Genomic DNA, 19404 nt, shown 5'->3' on the forward strand with positions numbered 1-19404 from the left:
ACAGACAATAAAGAAAGAATGAAAAACGTACAAAAAAAGGACAAGTGTTTATGTTCTTCATCGTTTGATTTACACGGCATCTTCTTGTAAACATTGAGCAATTAAGAGATGAATCCAGACTGATTGACCACAGCCTAGGCTCTGTAAACTAACGGGTATGTGAAGGGGGTCCAGCGTAGCTAGCAACATACAAGTAGTTTACAGAGCCTAGGCTGTGTATTAACACTGGATTTCTTTTACAGCGCACACACAGTACGGACAGGTAGCGGATTGTGAGGAGATATTCACTGATTTTGACAACAAGCGTTCTCCAGAATCACTGACTGCACCTTTAATTTGTTACTTTCTTTTTTATATACTTGGTTGTAATCACAAGATGGGGAATAAACTTATAAACAAAAATAATATGTAATGGGGCGCTCCGGTGGTGTAGTGGATAGAGCGCGTACCATATCTGCTCCGGCCTTCGTTGCAGTGGTCGCGGGTTCAAATCCGACCCGTGGACCTTTACTGCAGGTCACCCCCCCCCCCCCCTCTCTGTCTCCCCATTTCATCTGTCTACTATCTAATACATTTTGAAAATGCCAAAAATTAATCTTTAAAAAAAAAAAAATTTAACGTCATACCACGAGCAGACAGAGCCTTCTTCAGTTGAGTTTGAGTGACAGCGTTGCGACTCTCGTAGCTCTCCAGATATTCTGTCCTGATAACGGCCGCGTAGTGCTCCAGTTTGAAGAACTCCACAGTATCCAGGTCTCCAGACTTATCTGCCTGAACAGAGCTGGTTAAAGAGCTTAAAATACACTGCAAACACACATTTAGTAAACAGTTTTTAACAGTTTATTGGGACTGCTTAGACACCTATCAACATAAAGGCTTAATATCCATTCTAAACGGGCGCTCCGGTGGTGTAGTGGATAGAGCGCGTACAATATTGGCTCAGGCCTTCGTTGCAGTGGTCGTGGGTTCAAATCCGACCCGTGGACCTTTACTGCAGGTCACCCCCCCCCCTCTCTCTCTCTCTCTCTCTCTCTCTGTCTCCCCATTTCAACTCTGTACTGTAATAAAGCTTGAAAATGCCCAAAAATCCATTCTAAACATACTGTACATATTTATTAAAGACCTAAAAAAAGTTTTAGACACGCTTTATGAAACTGATCTATCTACTTGATTTAATCTCCTATACAACCATCTATAACGGCCATTATCTCAATATTAGGTTTTTTTACTCTGAATACTCCGAACCAAAAATCTCAACTTTTTATGATAAATTATGTTACAAATAAATAAGGTGTGAAATATTGAATAAATGACTTGCTTCAATAAGGAAATATTTATTTTAAAAGACTTGTAAACATAAAGATGTTCTTATAGACAGATAGATAGATAGATAGATAGATAGATAGATAGATAGATAGATAGATAGATAGATAGATAGATAGACAGACAGACGGATGGATATATAGACGGATAGACAGACAGACAGACAGACAGACAGACAGACAGACAGACAGACAGAGTTAACAAAGGATACATCCATGTAGATCAACAGAAGGCGGGCTGTCTTCAGGGTGAGAGCTGAATAGGGGGAAAATAAATACGATCATCATGAGTATAAAATAAAATCCAATTCTCATTCAGACTATTAGATACGTTTGTTCAAATTAATAGAAAATAAACCGACATTTGCCACGAACAGAATAGCCGGCGGCGTTCAGCTTAGCAAGAACACCTTCAGCATTCATCATCTGTTGTGAACAAGGACAAATAGGAAAGTCAAGGCAGGTTTGTTTCTATAGCACAATTATTATATTCATAGGCATGAAATACATCAAGTATTTGTAGAGGTGAAATAGTCACTCTTTTTTTTTTTTTTAAGATATTTTGGCATTTTTATGCTTTTTTTTATTGATAGTGTAGAGACAGAGTTGAAATGGGGCAGAGAGGGGAGTGACATGCAGAGAATGACCGCGGGCTGGAATTGAACCCGGGTCCACTGCTGGCCGAGGCCCATGGGGGGGATGCCCTACCAACTGAGCTAAGGGCGCCCCCGAAATAGTCACTCTTGTCGAAATTTGGACGATATCCCACTCGTAAAAATGGCCAAAAATAGTATTAGTTGAATGGCAGAAATGTCACCAAAAGTGATAGATAATTACCTCACCCTTGGGCCATCTCTACATGCCTTTACTAACTAAATACTGGTGTGATAAAAACCTTTTCAAAATTTTGATTAACAAAAAATATGGAATTTAAGTATTATCACAATCACAAAACATTTTAGCATAAAGTTAATTTTATATTTCTGAAAAGATTTTAAATACCTCAGTACTGCTGTCTTCCTGTGAAAATAAAAAATAAAACAATTTATCAGAAAAATATTCAGAATACTTTCAATGATCGGTTGATAAATAGACAGACTGACAGACGGACAGACAGACAGACAGACAGACAGACAGACAGACAGACAGACAGACAGACAGACAGATAGACAGATAGACAGATAGATAGATAGATAGATAGATAGATAGATAGATAGATAGATAGATAGATAGATAGATAGATAGATAGATAGATAGATAGATAGATAGACAGACAGATACATAGACAGACAGACAGACAGACAGACAGACAGACAGACAGACGGACAGATAGATGGATGGATGGATGGATAGATGGATAGACAGACAGACAGACAGACAGACAGACAGATAGACAGATAGACAGATAGATAGATAGATAGATAGATAGATAGATAGATAGATAGATAGATAGATAGATAGATAGATAGATAGATAGATAGATAGATAGATAGATAGATAGATAGATAGATAGATAGACAGACAGATACATAGACAGACAGACAGACAGACAGACAGACGGACAGATAGATGGATGGATGGATGGATAGATGGATAGACAGACAGACAGACAGACTGACAGACAGATAGATGTGAACAATACTTACTGACACACACATTTCCTCAGGGAACTTGTTACACTGTAGTTCGACCGGCCAGGACACACCGAAGCTGGTCATCAGTCCCTCACAGCCCCGTCTGGCTCTCTCACAGAACGACCGGCACGGACGCTGCACCTCCCCCGCCACACACTGGGGCGCGTACACCCTGGAGACAATGGTTATTTTGCGTTTAAAAATATATTATTATTATTCTATTTTTTTTAAAGATATTTTTTGGGCATTTTTATGCTTTATTGATAGTGCAGAGAGACAGAGGTGAAATGGGGCAGAGAGGGGAGTGACATGCAGAGAACGACCGTGGGTGGGAATCGAACCCGGATCTGCTGCTGGGCCCGGCCCGGGAGGGGGACGCCTTACCAACTGAGCTAAAGGTGCCCCCAAAAATATATTATTATTGTAATTTTCTAAGTTTAAAGGTGCTCGGAGGAACTTTCAGTTTGTGTTCATTCTTGCACCTCCGTTGGAAAAAAAGGTGTAGTGTTTTTACTACGCCAGCTGTTGTTCCTGGGTGAGCGTATACCCATGACAAAGGCATTAAGAAAAAATATGTATAAAAAGCTTTCTTTGCACTGATGGTCTCGTTTGCTGTTACATGTAATTTATGATCATCAAAGGACAAATTGGACTGTTTCAGAAATATTTCAAAGTTCCTTCTAGCTCCTTTAAACAAACAAATGTATCGCAAAACTAACAAAGACCAAAATATAAAAATTAAGAAAAAACACTTTTACTAAAAAAGTGGTGCTACGAGGAACTTTTAAATATTTCTGACACATTCAAATTTTCCCTCTGATGATCATAAATGACATTTTACAGCAAACGAGACCATCAGTGCAAAGAATGCTATTTGTATATAGTTTTTCTTAATGCCTTTGCCATGGGTATACGCTCACCCAGGAACAACAGGTGGCATAGTAAAAAACACTACCGCTTTTGTCCAAAGGGGGCGCTAGGTTTACCACACACTAAAAGTTCCTCGTAGCCACTTTAAAATAAAATAAAATAAAATAAAATAAAATAAAATAAAATAAAATAAAATAAAATAAAATAAAATAAAATAAAATAAAATAAAATAAAATAAAATAAAATAAAATAAAACCTGCACACGAAGATGCGTATGTCCAGTGCGCACACAGTCTGCACGATGGAGTTAAAGAAAGACATTTTGACCACGGCTTCTCTCTGGCTGGTGTGTCCCAGCAGGTTAGGGGTGATGGTCATGTTGTAGGACAGGTCCTGTTGGCACATTGGGATAGTGATGGGCTCACAGATCCCCCCAGTGCTGCCCACTCCGTACTGAAACAACACACACAGGGACACACACACACACACACACACACACACACACACACACACACACTGTCATTTTGAAATAATTTTTACAGTTTTTAATTTGATAGAATACCAATATTTTTATTTAATTTTTTTTTTTAATTTTCGGAAAAAAAAAATTAAGGGATTTTTTTGCATAATGTAGGCCTATATATTTATTTTTATTTTCTATTTTTACTATTATCATTTATTTATTAATATGTGTTAATGAGTGTATCTATTTTGTAAATTTATTTTTTTCAGATTTTCATTATTATTTATTTTTTCCTGTTTATCCCCCCAAAAAATAAGGTTATTTGCATTGGACAGATACACACACACACACACACACACACACACACACACACACACACACACACACACACACACACACACACACACAAATACGCACGCACACTTCAAACTTACGTGTTCACAGGACTCGGTAGAAAACGCCTCACACCTTAGCGCTTGTGGCCACTGGAAGCCGAATCTGTCCATCAGTGATTGACAGTCGCTCCGGGCCTGTTCACAGAGCTTCCTGCAGGGCGGACGAGCTTTCCCAGACACACACTCGGGCGTGTAGACAGAGCAGAGAAAGGGTTTGAGGTGAGGGGAGCACTCTACTCTCACCAGGGGGGATAAGCTAAGCGATTCTATGGCTGCTTGGTCCTGCGTTTTGTGGCCCATAACGTTTGGTAGGACTGTTTCTGTGTAGGGAAGGCCTCTGCACAGCGGGACGGTGATCGGCTCACATTTGGCAGCCGGCGTTGGACCAAAGTCCAAATCCTGGAAAAAAAAGAAATATCGATCAGGGAATTTTGAATGAACATTATTTTTATGGCATTTTCAAGCTTTATTGACAGTACAGAGTGAAATGGGGAGTCAGAGAGAGAGAGAGAGAGAGAGAGACAGAGAGAGAGAGAGAGAGAGGGGGGATGACCTGTAGTAAAGGTCCATGGGTTGGATTTGAACCCGCGACCACTGCAACGAAGGCCGGAGCCAATATGGTACACGCTCTATCCACTACACCACCGGAGCGCCTAATATTTTTGCCTTAGATAATGTTGCTCCTGCCCAAGTTTCCTATATTTCTATACGACTTTTTGAATTGTGAATTTTGTTTTTTATTTTGTCACTTTTTACTTTTCCACTTTTTCTTGCCTTTGTTTGTTTGAATGTTCGTGTAAGTTATGTCTTGTCTTAAAACCACGTTCTTTAAAAAAAGGAATAGATAAAAATGCTGTTCTCAAAAATACCAATAAATTCTACACATTGTAGCTTTAATGTCTTCATTATCTCTGGCACAATATTTTTTGGTTTGACTGTTTATTTTTTTGCAATTCTGTCTTTGTTATAATATATACAAACCACTACACCTACACCTCCTAAGAATTCATATTCAAAAGTAGCATTCTTTGCACTGATGGTCTCGTTTGCTGTTACATGTCATTTATGATCGTCAGAGGAACAATTTGACTGTTTCAGAAATATTTAAAAGTTCCTCGTAGCTACTTTAAAGGCCTACTTCACCGGTTTGAATATGAAGGTGTATTGAATTCTGAGATCCTATGTAGTATAAATGTGCAAAAAAAAAAATTAAATCGGTTCATCCTAGCCTGAGAAAAGGCAGAAAAAGTGTTTTTTTAACCCTATATTTATCTTTCTCGTGACATCACAGAAAGAGAAATATAGGGTTAAAAAAAAAACGTACTTTGTAAATATTACTGTGATGTCACAGTAAAAGACATCACAGTAATATTTACAAAGTACGTTTTTTTTAACCCTATATTTCTCTTTCTGTGATGTCACGAGAAAGAGAAATATAGGGTTAAAAAAACACTCTTTCTGCCTTTTCTCAGGCTGAACCGATTTAAATTTTTTTCGCACATTTATACTACATAGGATCTCAGAATTCAATACACCTTCATATTCAAACCGGTGAAGTAGGCCTTTAAGGCAGTAAAAGCATTCTTACCGGTTCACAGGACTCCGTGGTGAATAAATCACAGTTGAAGGAATCTGGCCAACGGAAGTCAAACTTGTTCATGAGAGATTCACACCCGGACCGCGCCTGAGCAAGATTCAAGATGAAATAAAAGTGAATTTACTGTCACTCAATACGTGACGTTAGCACATGATTTAAACGATATTTCTGTCCAGCAGCGTAGGCTCATATTGACAGAAAGCAACACAGTTTACAGTAGGATGAATACATTACTAAACTTGAATAACTTAATACCATTATGAGATAATATATAAAAGCTGTGAATTAACAAGAGTAGGCACCAATCATTAAACCTTAAGCTACATGTGAAACATTATACATTAAACATAGAGCGGGTCGGCCAATGATCGAAGGGTTGGCGGTTCGATCCCCGCCCGGCCACTTGTGTCGTGGTTGTTGTGTCCTTGGGCAAGGCACTTCACCCACCTTGCCTCGTGTGAATGTGTATGAATGCTGTATGTTTGAGGTGGTGGTCGGAGGGGCCGTAGGCGCTGAATGGCAGCCACGCTTCCGCCACCGGTATGACTGTGTGTGAATGAATGGAACCTGGAACCCTGTAAAGTGCTTTGAGTGCCTAGAAAAGCGCTAAATAAATCCATTCCATCCAATCCATCACTATTATCTAGTCGGTTAAAATTAGTGATATACTTCAAATTGACAGAAAGCCATAACCTACATACAGTTTAAACAGAACAATAAATACATTACTAAGAGAACAACTTATTACCTGTTCACAGAGCCTTTTGCAGGGAGGTTTAGCTTTTCCCGACACACACTCGGGCGCGTAGACAGAGCAGACAAAGGGCTTGAGTTGAGGGGAGCAGCCCACTTTAAAAAGGGGTGAATATTGGTATATCTCTTGTCCTGCTTCTGCCTGCGTCCTGTGGCCTAACCTGTTGGGCAGAACCGTCTCTGTGTACCCCAGGCCTTGGCACAGAGTCACAGTCAGAGGTTCACATGTTTCCGTCGGTGATAGTTGGAGAACCGGGTTGTTTTGAGGCCGCGAGGAAGAACCCTGCAGACAAAAACATTTACTGTCGTTTGATATTTTACTTGTAGGCAAGATTATTTCTATAGCACAATTCAGACACAAGGCCATTCAAAGTGCTTTACAGGGGCAAGAAATACATCAAGATTAAAATACATCAAGTATTGTACTTTCTACTAGAGTAAGATGAGGAGTTTAAAGGAGTAGAAGTAAGTGATATTTATTGTGATAATATCCATGTTAAATCACTCTATAATATAGAACCCTGGAGAAAAGAAAACATTTAATATGAATTGTCACGCTCTTGTTACTTATGGCACACAGGTAGATGGCTTTTAAACACCTTACATACCTGTAGGTTACACATACATTACCGAATTAATAAATTAATAGGCCAACATAATGATTAGATCGCTCGGTTTCCTTGCCCCCTCATACTAACCTGCACACAGTTAGATTCAGGCAGAGATTCACAGCGCAGTCTGGACGGCCAGGTCAGCCGCTTGGCCCTGACCGTGGCCTCGCAGTCCGTCTTCACTTTCTCACACAGCGCGCGGCACGGCTTCAAACGGCTGTCGTCTTCAGGGTTACATTCAGGGACCGCGACGCGACACATCAACGTGGCCACCTCCGCCGAGCAGGAGGTCTCGACTATCGGCCCCAGCTGGTACAAGTTGTAGCCTGTAACCCCGCTAGGCTGCAGGGAAGTGCTGTACCCCACACCTTGGCAAAAAGTGGCCGTCAGGGGTCTGCAGTTTGACCTGTCGTTCCCCCTGCTCCCCTGTGTGTTTACGGGAGACACAATGATCAAGATCAAGCCCAACAGGACGATTCTAGGGGAAGTCTGGGGGGGGGGGGGGGGGGGGGCATGGCCCCCCTGAAATCTTACTGGCCACCCCAGTGCCTGCCCCCCCCAGTTCAGTTTGCAATTTTCAAGTACTGAATTAATGGTAGGACTGTGGCCACTAGAACTGGTCTCTGGTCAGCAAAGGTCTTGTAAACAGCATAAGTGTGCTTGTGACATGCGTGCCACCCATGCACGTGTATGGGCACGTGTCCCAGCAGATTTTTTAAATCTGAATAAAAAAAATAAAGTTTGTAGTTAGCAAGTGTAACATGTTCTTAGGGCAGAATTTCATAAATAAAGGTTTATTTTTTTAACAAGATATTTGGTCAAAAGCTAGTGGTCATCCGTCCCTCTGTCCAGTTGTTAGGCATCTGGCTGCTAGCAAGTTATGTTGTCTTGCTAATTTTACCATTAATCTGAACTGAAATAAATATTGACTTTTTCCTTTATTATCTTCGCCAGAATGCACCAGAATGCTTAGATTACATGTTAAAAACACAAAAAAAACTTCTGGGGGTGTGTGTGTGTGTGTGTGTGTGTGTGTGTGTGTGTGTGTGTGTGTGTGTGTGTGTGTGTGTGCGTGTGTGTGTGTGTGTGTGTGTGTGTGCGTGCGTGTGTGTGTGTGTGTGTGTGTGTGTGTGTGTGTCTCTCTCTCTTTCTGTGTGTGTGTGTGTGTGTTTGTCTTGTGTGTGTGTGTGTGTGTGTGTGTGTGTGTGTGTGTGTGTGTGTGCTACATTGCTTCTTAGGAGGTGGAGTTGGAAGTCCACGAATGAGAGAGTTTCTACTAACAAGACTGTGATTTAGGACCAACTGGCACGCTCACAAATTAATAGGATTTTCACACAAACACACACACAGTTCCAAACTGGTCCCAGGGCAGCCTTACATAGGCTGTCAGTGGCGATTCCAGGAAATTTTGACTGGGGGTGGCCAAGGTGGGCCACAGAGCTAGAGTGGGGTGGCCATCGCACACCTGAATGAATAGCATGTGATATGCTGTACAACCAATTCAAAGATGATTTATAATCCCAAATGCCCAAATCATGTTAGTATCCATTGTAATGTTTGTCAGAAAACTAAACCCCTGAAGGGGGGTCTGGGGGCAGAAGATTTCTTTGTGTTTTTAACATGTAATCTAAGCATTCTGGTGCATTCTGGAGAAGAGAATAAAGGAAAAAGTCAATATTTATTTCAGCTCAGATAAATAGTAAAATTAGCAAGACAACATAACTTGCTAGCAGCCAGATGCCTAACAACTGGACAGAGGGACGGATGACCACTAGCTTTTGACCAAATATCTTGTTAAAAAATAAACCTTTATTTATGAAAGTCTGCCCTTGCTAAGAACATGTTACACTTGCTAACTACAAACTTTATTTTTTTTATTCAGATTTCAAAAATCTGCTGGGACACGTGCCCATACACATGCATGGGTGGCACGCATGTCACAAGCACACTTCTGCTGTTTTCAAGACCTTTGCTGACCAGAGACCAGTTCTAGTGGCCACAGTCCTACCATTGATTTAGTACTTGAAAATTGCAAACTGATCTCATATCAGTGGATTGGAGTGTTTGTGTGATGAACTTGGCAACTACCAATCAAAAAAAGTTAAGAAAGAAAAAAATAAATACATATCATCTCTGAACTAGGCTACATATCATCTCTGAACTAGGCTACATATCAGGAAAAAATAAATAAAACATCTTGACTGGGGGGCCACTGAGGTGGCCAGTAAGATTTCAGGGGGGGCCATGCCCCCCCCAAACCCCCCCCCCCCTTAAATCGCCACTGCTACCTGCTGTACACATACATTACCGAATTAATAAATGAATACATAATGAATACATCGCTCGGTTTCCTTGCCCCCTCATACTAACCTGCACACAGTTAGATTCAGGCAGAGCTTCACAGCGCAGTCTGGACGGCCAGGTCAGCCGCTTGGCCCTGACCGTGGCCTCGCAGTCCGTCTTCACTTTCTCACACAGCGCGCGGCACGGCTTCAAACGGCTGTCGTCTTCAGGGTTACATTCAGGGACCGCGACGCGACACATCAACGTGGCCACCTCCGCCGAGCAAGCGGTCTCGACTATCGGCCCGAGCTGGTACAAGTTGTAGCCTGTAACCCCGCTAGGCTGCAGGGAAGTGCTGTACCCCACACCTTGGCAAAAAGTGGCCGTCAGGGGTCTGCAGTTTGACCTGTCGTTCCCCCTGCTCCCCTGTGTGTTTACGGGAGACACAATGATCAAGATCAAGCCCAACACGAGGGAAAAGAATAAAAGCTGCATTGTGCTGCAAAGTGATGTCTCAAGAACTGGAGTTGAGCTGGTTAAGAAAAGATGTTGGGGAGGTTTTGAGGGCCAATGTGTGTGCGTGTGTGTGTGTGTGTGTGTGTGTGTGTGTCTCTCTTTCTGTGTGTGTGTGTTTGTCTTGTGTGTGTGTGTGTCTCTCTCTCTCTTTCTGTGTGTGTGTGTGTGTGTGTTTGTCTCTCTCTTTCTCTGTGTGTGTTTGTCTTGTGTGTGTGTGTGTGTGTGTGTGTGTGTGTCTCTCTCTCTTTCTGTGTGTGTGTGTGTGTCTCTCTCTTTCTCTGTGTGTGTGTGTTTGTCTTGTGTGTGTGTGTGTGTGTGTGTCTCTCTCTTTCTGTGTGTGTGTGTGTTTGTCTTGTGTGTGTGTGTGTGTGTGTCTCTCTCTCTTTCTGTGTGTGTGTGTTTGTCTTGTGTGTGTCTCTCTTTCTGTGTGTGTGTTTGTCTTGTGTGTGTGTGTCTCTTTCTGTGTGTGTGTGTGTGTGTTTCTTTCTGTGTGTGTGTGTGTGTGTGTGTGTGTGTGTGTGTGTGTGTGTGTTTGTCTTGTGTGTGTGTGTGTGTGGGCTACATTGCTTCTTAGGAGGTGGAGTTGGGAGTCCACGAATGAGAGAGTTTCTACTAACAAGACTGTGATTTAGGACCAACTGGCACGCTCACAAATCAATAGGATTTTCACACACACACACACACACACACACACACACACACACACACACACACACACACACACACACACACACACACACACACACACACACACACACACACACACACACACACACACACACAGTTCCAAACTGGTCCCAGGGCAGTCAGTATCCCCAGCCAGTGAGAAGGTTTCAAAACATCTGGAGGTGATTGTGTGCTTCGTTCTGTGTAGCTTTGGGGGGTAAGGAGTTGTGTGTGCTTGTATGTATGTGTGTGTGCTTGTGTGTGTGAGTGAGTGTGTGTGTGCGTACTTGTTTGTGTGTGTGTTTGTGTGCTTGCGTGTGAGTGTGTGTTTCTGTGTGCGTGTGAGTGTGTGTTTCTCTGTGTGTGTGTGTGTATTTGTGTGCTTGCGTGTGTGTGTGTGTGTGTGTGCGTGCGTGTGTGTGTGTGTGTGTGCATTATGTCTTTGGTTAAGGAGTTTGCAATAAGAAGTTAAACAAAGGCTGGCACAGTAAAAACACTTCTAGATGGAAAGTATTTCGACACTAATAAGGTCGAGAAAACAGAGTGTTATTAACAACAACAACTGCGTCTCTCTCCGGCTCTCTGGAACTCTGAATTACACAATAAACATGTGGCATTCTGTTAGTTTACCGTATAGAGCAGGGGTCCCCAAACTACGGCCCGCGGGCCAAATGCGGCCCGCGGCCCGCTTTTTATTGGCCCGCGGCCGATTTTAAAAAGATAATGTAATATTTTTTTTATTTTTATTTTTTTTATATATTTTTTTTTTTTTTTTTTTTGCATTTCTTAGTTAACCCACTAGTGCAGGGGTGTCAAACACTGATTGATTGGCCCGTGGCACATTTTAAAAATATAATGTAATATGGCGCTTTTAAATAATTTAAATGCACTCATTATATTACAGACAAATATGTCCCATAAAAGAAAATGAGCAACAAGCCCATCCCAGAGGACCCTGCATAATATTTTATTTTAAATTAATATTATTATGGAAAATCTATGTGTCCTTCTCCAATAGCTTCTAATTCATCTGACACAGTGTCTCCATTTTTTTTCATACAAAATTCTTCAGATTTAGCCTCTTAATTTCCCTCTCAAAGTGCACCAAATTCATGCATTTCGCTTTAAAAACTTAAAAAAATCTCCCGGGGGGGCATACCCCCGGACCCCCCTAGGAGGGTCGGGATCTCGGCTGGCTACTATTTTCACCCTGCTGGACATTGGACGCAAAGGCAGAAAACACTGGGTGTATCATTGGCATATAAACAACAGGGGGAATGTGTCTGTTTAATGTGCAAGGAAAGTGTTGCCGTGAAGAAGGATTACAATTTACGAAGACACTATGAAACTAAACATCAGAGCAGCTACATGTCCTGATAAATGTGTTATTTTTGCAAAGTGGCCCGGCCCTTCGTAGATTTTTCTGTATGTGGCCCTCAGTGAAAAAAGTTTGGGGACCCCTGGTATAGAGGATGGCTTGATTGTTCTACGAAGGCCTTAAAAATAATTTCCGTTTGTTGACTTTCTTGACTTTTACTTTGTTGTGCCCGAGGTGAATTTCTTCGTCACAACACTGAACATCATGAACGACATGTGGTTCTGTTTGGTTTTGTACAGAAGAGTATACGAGGACTATGGGAGAGAAAGAAATGAAGGAGAGGAAGTTCTCTTTCAGTATGCACTCCGAGAATAAACTCAAAATGTCCAGAATAGTTCGGTAAGAGGTTACATTCTCTGCACGGTGTTGGGCTTAAGGTCGGATATAAGGTCATGTGTGTGTGTGTGTGTGTGTGTGTGTGTGTGTGTGTGTGTGTGTGTGTGTGTGAGAAGGACACACACACAAACAAACAAACACAAATTAATATGTGCAAAGTGTTTTTTTTTTTTTTTTCATATTCTTCATAATTTTATTTTTATTTTTTTACAAACAGCAAACACATTTTCAAAGTATTGGTTTTGTTCATTAAGTTACAGACATACTACTGTAGTAACGCCGAAAAAAATGATTTACACTTTGGTGCTTTACAAAAGCAGTAAGAAGTATTAGAAAAAACATTAAAAAAAACAAGCAAAAGCACAAACACACACAGTACCATGTCATGAAAAAAATAAAAACATGACAACTTCCATGTGCTGTAAATATTAGATCCATATCAGGTTTATGAAAGGAAGCAGAAGTTACAGCAGTAGTGTGTGTGTGTGTGTGTGTGTGTGTGTGTGTGTGTGTGTGTGTGTGTGTGTGTGTGTGTGTGTGTGTGTGTGTGTGTGTGTGTGTGTGTGTGTCTGTGTGTATGTGTCTGTCTATTGTCACATTTAATTTTCATTATTAAATATAGAGGCTGTAATCAAAATAACCTTAAAGTCACTACGAGGAACTTTCAAATATTTCTGAAACAGTCTCATTTTTCCTCTGATGATCATGAATTACATGTAACAGCAAACGAGACCATCAGTGCAAAGAAAGAATGCTATTTTTATATAGTTTTTCTGAATGCCTTTGTCAATTATCCGGGGTGCTTCGGTAGGCGTAGTGGATAGAGCGCGTACCATATCGGCTCCGGCCTTTGTTGCAGTGGTCGCGGGTTCAAATCCGACCCGTGGACCTTTACAGCAGGTCATCCCCCCTCTCTCTCTCTCTGTCTCTCTCTCTCTGTCTGTCTCCCCATTTCAACTCTGTACTGTCTAATAAAGCTTGAAAATGCAAAAAAATTAAATATCTATATGAAAAAAATAAAAAAGAATTCACATCAATAAAAAATAATCTATTAATCCCATGTTTCTCCTCTCTATCGACTGGGCTTCTGAGCCACCAGCACAAAGTTTCTTGGAGACATCTTTGGGTCGAAGAGAGGAACCAGCTGACTGTCCACGCCTGCAGACAGACCAGGTTTAGAGTTAAAGGTGCAGTCAGTGATTCTGGAGAACGCTTGTTGTCAAAATCACTTTTTTGTCAAAATCAGTGAATATCTCCTCATGATCCACTACTATGTCTGTATTGTGTGTGTGTGCTGAAAATAATCCTGTGTTAATACACAGCCTAGGTTCTGTAAACAGGCATGTTGCTATAGCTACGATGGACCCCTTTGTTTACATACCAGTTTACAGAGCCTAGGCTGTCTATTTATAGTAACCGCAGATTTTTTCAGTGCACACACAGTGCAGACTGTGTGTTTCCATCTGTGTCTGTCTGTCTGTCTGTCTGTCTGTCTGTCTGTCTGTCTGTCTGTCTGTCTGTCTGTCTGTCTGTCTGTCTGTCTATCTATCTATCTATCTATCTATCTATCTATCTATCTGTCTGTCTGTCTGTCTGTCTGTCTGTCTGTCTGTCTGTCTGTCTGTCTGTCTGTCTGTCTGTCTGTCTGTCTGTCTGTCTGTCTGTCTCACCGTTCTCTTGCAGGTATATCATCCTGTCCAGTAGTATCAGTGTTTCCACCACGGGCGCCAGCAGCAGGCTGATGCTGAAGTAAACCACCACTCTGCTCTGCTCAGCCAACATGGCCGCCGCCCGGCACGCGTCCAGGGGCAAGGCCGGGGACAGGCCCACACGGGGCAGGCCCAGACACGCATACCTGAGATAAAATGATATAAACAATGATAGATGACATACAGACAGACAGGCAGGCAGACAGACAGACAGACAGACAGACAGACAGACAGACAGACAGACAGACAGACAGACAGACAGACAGACAGACAGACAGACAGACAGACAGACAGACACACACACACACTTGTTAATTTATTTACTTTTTTTTTAATATATACTGTATGAAGTTTTATTTTTCCCTTACCTTTTTTTTTTTTTTATTACTACTACTTTACTTATTTTATTCGTTTGCACTTATTGCACTATATCCCAGACGGGACCGAGGATAGCAACGTTACAGCTCAAACAGAAGGCAATTCAGATTCTGTTGTTGTTCTGTTGTATGGACAAACTTAAAGGTGCACTATGTAACTTTGGGTGTGTCAGAGTAGTGAACATTTTCTAAGGTTTATTCTCATGACTGAACAAACAAACAAAAAAATGTGATCCCTTGAACACTGTTTGAAGTTAGAAAGGCGACTGTGGCTCAGTTGGTAGAGCAGGTCGGCCGATGATCAAAGGGTTGGAGGTTCGATCCCCGCCCTGCCAGCTGTGTCATAGTTGTTGTGTCCTTGGGCAAGACACTTCACCCACCTTGCCTCGTGTGAATGTCGATAGTTAGCCTGCTATCGGTGTATGAATGTGTGTGTGAATGGTAACGTGTAAATGGGAACAGGTCTCCCTTGAAAAAGAGTCTTCGGACTCAATGGGATTTACCTGTATAAATAAAGGTTAAAAAAAAAAAAAAAAAAGCTTCCTGAAAAGTTACTGTTGTTGTTTACATTGTTTTTATTTTTTTCAATTTTGATTTACGATGATAGAATTATTCAATACTAAGAATTACATGTAGAGTAAATATGTTTGATATAACTGACTACAGGCTCTGTGAATGTAAACAAACCCCTCCTCTGAAACTGCATAATGAAAAAAACCATAGATACAGTATGTGTAAAAGCCTGGAAGCAGCAGCACATAGATAAATAGATAGACAGACAGACAGACAGACAGACAGACAGACAGACAGACAGGCAGGCAGGCAGGCAGGCAGACAGACAGACAGACAGGCAGACAGGCAGGCAGACAGACAGACAGACAGACAGACAGACAGACAGACAGACAGACAGACAGACAGACAGACAGACAGACAGACAGACAGACTAGTGACTCACTCGTTGAATGGGAGCAGATGACTTTTCTTGATGGTCTGGATTCCCGCTCTGCGTAGATCTGGCCGAGCGTCTCTGATGAAGTGTTCCAGCGTCGCCCGGTAACAGTGTGACCGTAGCAACAGGCTTCCCTCACGCAGCCGCTCCATGTAGTCCTCTATGGCGTGACACGCCCCCTCTCGCGCCTTCAAAACAAAACACTTTGTTTATATAGCGATTTCTATACAATCTAAACTTTACCTGTGTTCGGAAAGCCATACTAACGTCCTACTCATACTCATTTTGACGTCAATTTGAATATGTGACGGTTGTGTATGCGAGTTTGTGTAGGCGAGAAATGCCCGGATGAGTACTAACTTCCGGGAAGATTTTGCGTATGGATCGATAGGTTACTTTTCCTACTCAACCGCCCCACAATGCATTGCGTCTTTTCAAACGACACAGAAGTTTAAATAAAACATTTATTGCTTCTGTAAACTTCAGTGTAAACAGTCCGACGAACCTCGCATACACAATGGATGGTTAAGTAGACAGTATGTAGTATATATACATGTTGAGTATGTGGGAGGGAGGACGTTAGTAGGGCTTTATCTATATAGCAAACTTTATCTATATGTTCACTCAAATTTTGGGTATTTGATTGTCCACTATATAGTGAATTAAATTAATGACTGAGAATTCGAACACCACTACAAAATGGTGAGCACCCTATATAGTCCACTATATCCGTGATAGGGAACCATTTCGAACACAGCTTATAGAGCACTTTTCATACACCTCTTCTTTTTTTTAAAGATGATTTTTTTGGCATTTTCAAGCTTTATTAGACAGTACAGAGTTGAAATGGGGAGACAGAGAGAGAGAGAGAGAGAGAGAGAGAGAGGGGGGATGACCTGCAGTAAAGGTCCATGGGTCGGATTTGAACCCGCGACCACTGCAACGAAGGCCGGAGCCAATATGGTACACGCTCTATCCACTACACCACCGGAGCACACATACAATCCCCTTTTTAATCAACACTTACATACTCAACATGTGTGTACACTAATAGAGACTATAAACTAAATCATTTAAAATAAAGATATAAAATACTTAAAAGCTCTTCACAGTGGCTCATAAAAACATAAACAATACATTACCTTGTAGGACAGCTGGTGTCCAGGCAACCCAGACACACACTCACTCATCGGGTAACCGCACTGTGACTGTGAGTCCTGGCCCGCTGTGTGTGAAGGGTTGGGACAATCTGGAAGGGCAAAAAATAATAATTAAGACAATTTTTTTGATTGATATTGTAATCACGATTATTAAAGGTGCCACAAGGAGGAACTTTTAAATATTTCTGAAACAGTCTCATTTTCCCTCTGATGATCATAAATGACATGTAACAGCAAACGAGGCCATCAGTTCTAAAATAATTATATTTTTATATCGTTTTTCTTGATTCTTTTTCATGGGTATACGCTCACCCAGGAACAACAGCTGGCGTAGTAAAAACTCTGCCGCTTTTGTCCAAAGGGGGGCGCTAGAATGAACACAAAATTAAAGTTCCTCTTAGCACCTTTAAAGATGATTATGCATTGATTTGAGAACATCCTGCATTTATTGAACTTTTTAACACTAGTGTTTCTCTTAACAGCATGACTTTAAAGATCGGCCTAATTGAACTTAAAAAAACAAGGAAAAACGCAAATAAATACGTGAAAAACATATAAAAAAATTACAAAAAAATAAAATAAAATCATAATCGAGGGGAATTTAAAAAATCATAATTAAAATTTAAATGTAATTAATCTTGCAGCCCTACCTCCTGGCACCAGCCCTGGGGGAGTTGGGTCTTCTCTGGTGGATATCTTCATGTAGCAGCAGGCGACTGAGGTGATGCCGCGCACATGAGGGCAGGACACAAAATGGCGGAGCAGTGTGGCGCTGAGGTCCCCACAGGCATGAAGACCGGTCAGGACAAAGTCTGAATTCTGCTAGAATAGAATAGAATAGAATAGAATAGAAAATTATAAAATAAAATAAAATAAAATAAAATAAAATAAAATAAAATAAAATAAAATAAAATAAAATAAAATAAAATAAAATAAAATACTTTATTGTCATTATTTAAACCTGCAGTGTGTAGAATTTTGGGTTTTATTTCCTAGCAGATTTTGTAGAAAGTAATTATAATATCCATAAGTACATTTCATTTAGCGCATAATAGCTGAAAAAAAAAGTTTTGAATTATTATTTTTTCCCTTAGAAAGGGTCTCATATATGTCCATATTTCTGCATATTTTGGACCAAGGCCTAGTGCCGCCATCTTGAAAGTGTCATAGTTGGAATGTCATCAGGTGCATTGTTTAAAATTTTTAATTGTTCTTGTCCTTGAAGGCCACTGTAGCTTCTGTTATTATTCTAAAGGGTTGGGGTTACCCAGGGAGCGTTGCATTCTAGAACTTTGTAGAACTTTCTTGATGATGTCATATTACACACTGCACCTTTAAACCTTTATTTATACAGGTAAATCCCATTGAGACCGGAGACTCTTTTGCAAGGGAGACCTGTTCCCATTCCCACGTTACCATTCACACACACATTCATAGAAACCTATTTTGTGTGTCTAGTTGTAGGTTTTTCAGGATACTGTTTGGAGACCCTTTGAATAATACTGACATTGTTTCATGAAGTTGACTTTGGGATTAAGGTGACGTGAATATGCAAAATGTGTGACTATTACTGAGAATCATTTACGTTTGATTTTTTTTGCGACGTCCAATCAAAATCAAGCGAGCCAGAATCAGTGTGTGTGGTTCCAGGTTGCTCGGAGCAACGCGGTCTCTTGCTGCTAGGCCCGGGTGGGGTTAATGGACTGTTGATAGGCCCGGGTGGAGTTAGCTGACTTTCGTTGACACAATCGGCGTCACTCAGCTGTTTGAAGAAGGACTCCCATGATGCTTTGGGGTTGACCCAACCGACCACGTGTCTGGGAGAGAACTGGGAGAGAGAGGCCACGGAGGAGCAGTCCTAGGAAGGAGAAGAAATATATTTATTTAATAAAAAAAAATTAATTACTTTATTTTTTACTTTTTATAGAACACAAACACAGAACTGGAGACAAAACAAAACAAACGACCAACATGGATTTGGTTATTTTATTATTATTATTATTATTATTATTATTATTATTATTATTATTATTATTATTATTATTATTATTATTATTATTAATAAAATGTTTTAGATTGACTATAAAAAAAAAGGGTTAGGGTTAGATAACAAGACAATTATAACTTTGCTTCCAATTTATTCTGTTATTTTATTTTAAACGTGACAGTGAATAAAAAATTCAAATGTCTATATAATATGTAATCTTCAATATACCTTTTATACCTTTTAAAGTTACGGTTCGGATCCGATCATTGTTTTTGAGTCACAATCAACAAAAGGCAAAGATAACTAGACAACTATAATTTTGTTATTTTATTTTAAACATGGACAGTGAATAAAAATTAAAATATTGTCTATATAATGTGTACCGACCTTTTTCTGTC

At 40.7% G+C, this 19404-nt stretch overlaps 2 protein-coding genes across 6 annotated transcripts in view; both read right to left on the reverse strand.

Moving 5' to 3' along the window:
• The window catches only part of LOC307260013 (uncharacterized protein), a 491510-nt gene extending 480900 nt beyond the window's left edge, over nucleotides 1–10610 (reverse strand). For 3 of the 5 annotated variants that reach the window (XR_013845173.1, XR_013845174.1, XR_013845175.1), the window contains exons 1-11: nucleotides 10016–10610; nucleotides 7733–8071; nucleotides 7030–7317; nucleotides 6273–6368; nucleotides 4724–5083; nucleotides 4083–4279; nucleotides 2969–3128; nucleotides 2325–2342; nucleotides 1685–1748; nucleotides 1535–1578; nucleotides 627–771 (exon numbers count right to left, since the gene is read on the reverse strand). Coding sequence is in view for 2 of the 5 variants with exons in the window: in XM_080040120.1 (XP_079896246.1) it covers nucleotides 627–771; nucleotides 1535–1578; nucleotides 1685–1748; nucleotides 2325–2342; nucleotides 2969–3128; nucleotides 4083–4279; nucleotides 4724–5083; nucleotides 6273–6368; nucleotides 7030–7317; nucleotides 7733–8071; nucleotides 10016–10423 (2119 nt within the window). In the remaining 3 variants the exon portion in view is untranslated. The remainder of the gene's footprint in view (nucleotides 1–626; nucleotides 772–1534; nucleotides 1579–1684; nucleotides 1749–2324; nucleotides 2343–2968; nucleotides 3129–4082; nucleotides 4280–4723; nucleotides 5084–6272; nucleotides 6369–7029; nucleotides 7318–7732; nucleotides 8072–10015) is intronic. The other 2 variants (XM_080040120.1, XM_080040121.1) reach the window with 2 other exon arrangements.
• A 3201-nt stretch (nucleotides 10611–13811) lies between these two features.
• The window catches only part of mettl25b (methyltransferase like 25B), a 9283-nt gene continuing 3690 nt past the window's right edge, over nucleotides 13812–19404 (reverse strand). The window contains exons 5-11 of the mRNA XM_080040122.1: nucleotides 19394–19404; nucleotides 18605–18877; nucleotides 17670–17841; nucleotides 17002–17108; nucleotides 15866–16047; nucleotides 14495–14679; nucleotides 13812–13982 (exon numbers count right to left, since the gene is read on the reverse strand). The exon at nucleotides 19394–19404 is cut by the window's right edge and continues 127 nt beyond it. Of these exons, the coding sequence (XP_079896248.1) occupies nucleotides 13897–13982; nucleotides 14495–14679; nucleotides 15866–16047; nucleotides 17002–17108; nucleotides 17670–17841; nucleotides 18605–18877; nucleotides 19394–19404 (1016 nt within the window). The 3' untranslated portion in view covers nucleotides 13812–13896. The remainder of the gene's footprint in view (nucleotides 13983–14494; nucleotides 14680–15865; nucleotides 16048–17001; nucleotides 17109–17669; nucleotides 17842–18604; nucleotides 18878–19393) is intronic.

This window comes from Ammodytes marinus (genome assembly GCF_949987685.1).
Source record: "Ammodytes marinus genome assembly, chromosome: 13".
NCBI lineage: Eukaryota > Metazoa > Chordata > Actinopteri > Uranoscopiformes > Ammodytidae > Ammodytes > Ammodytes marinus.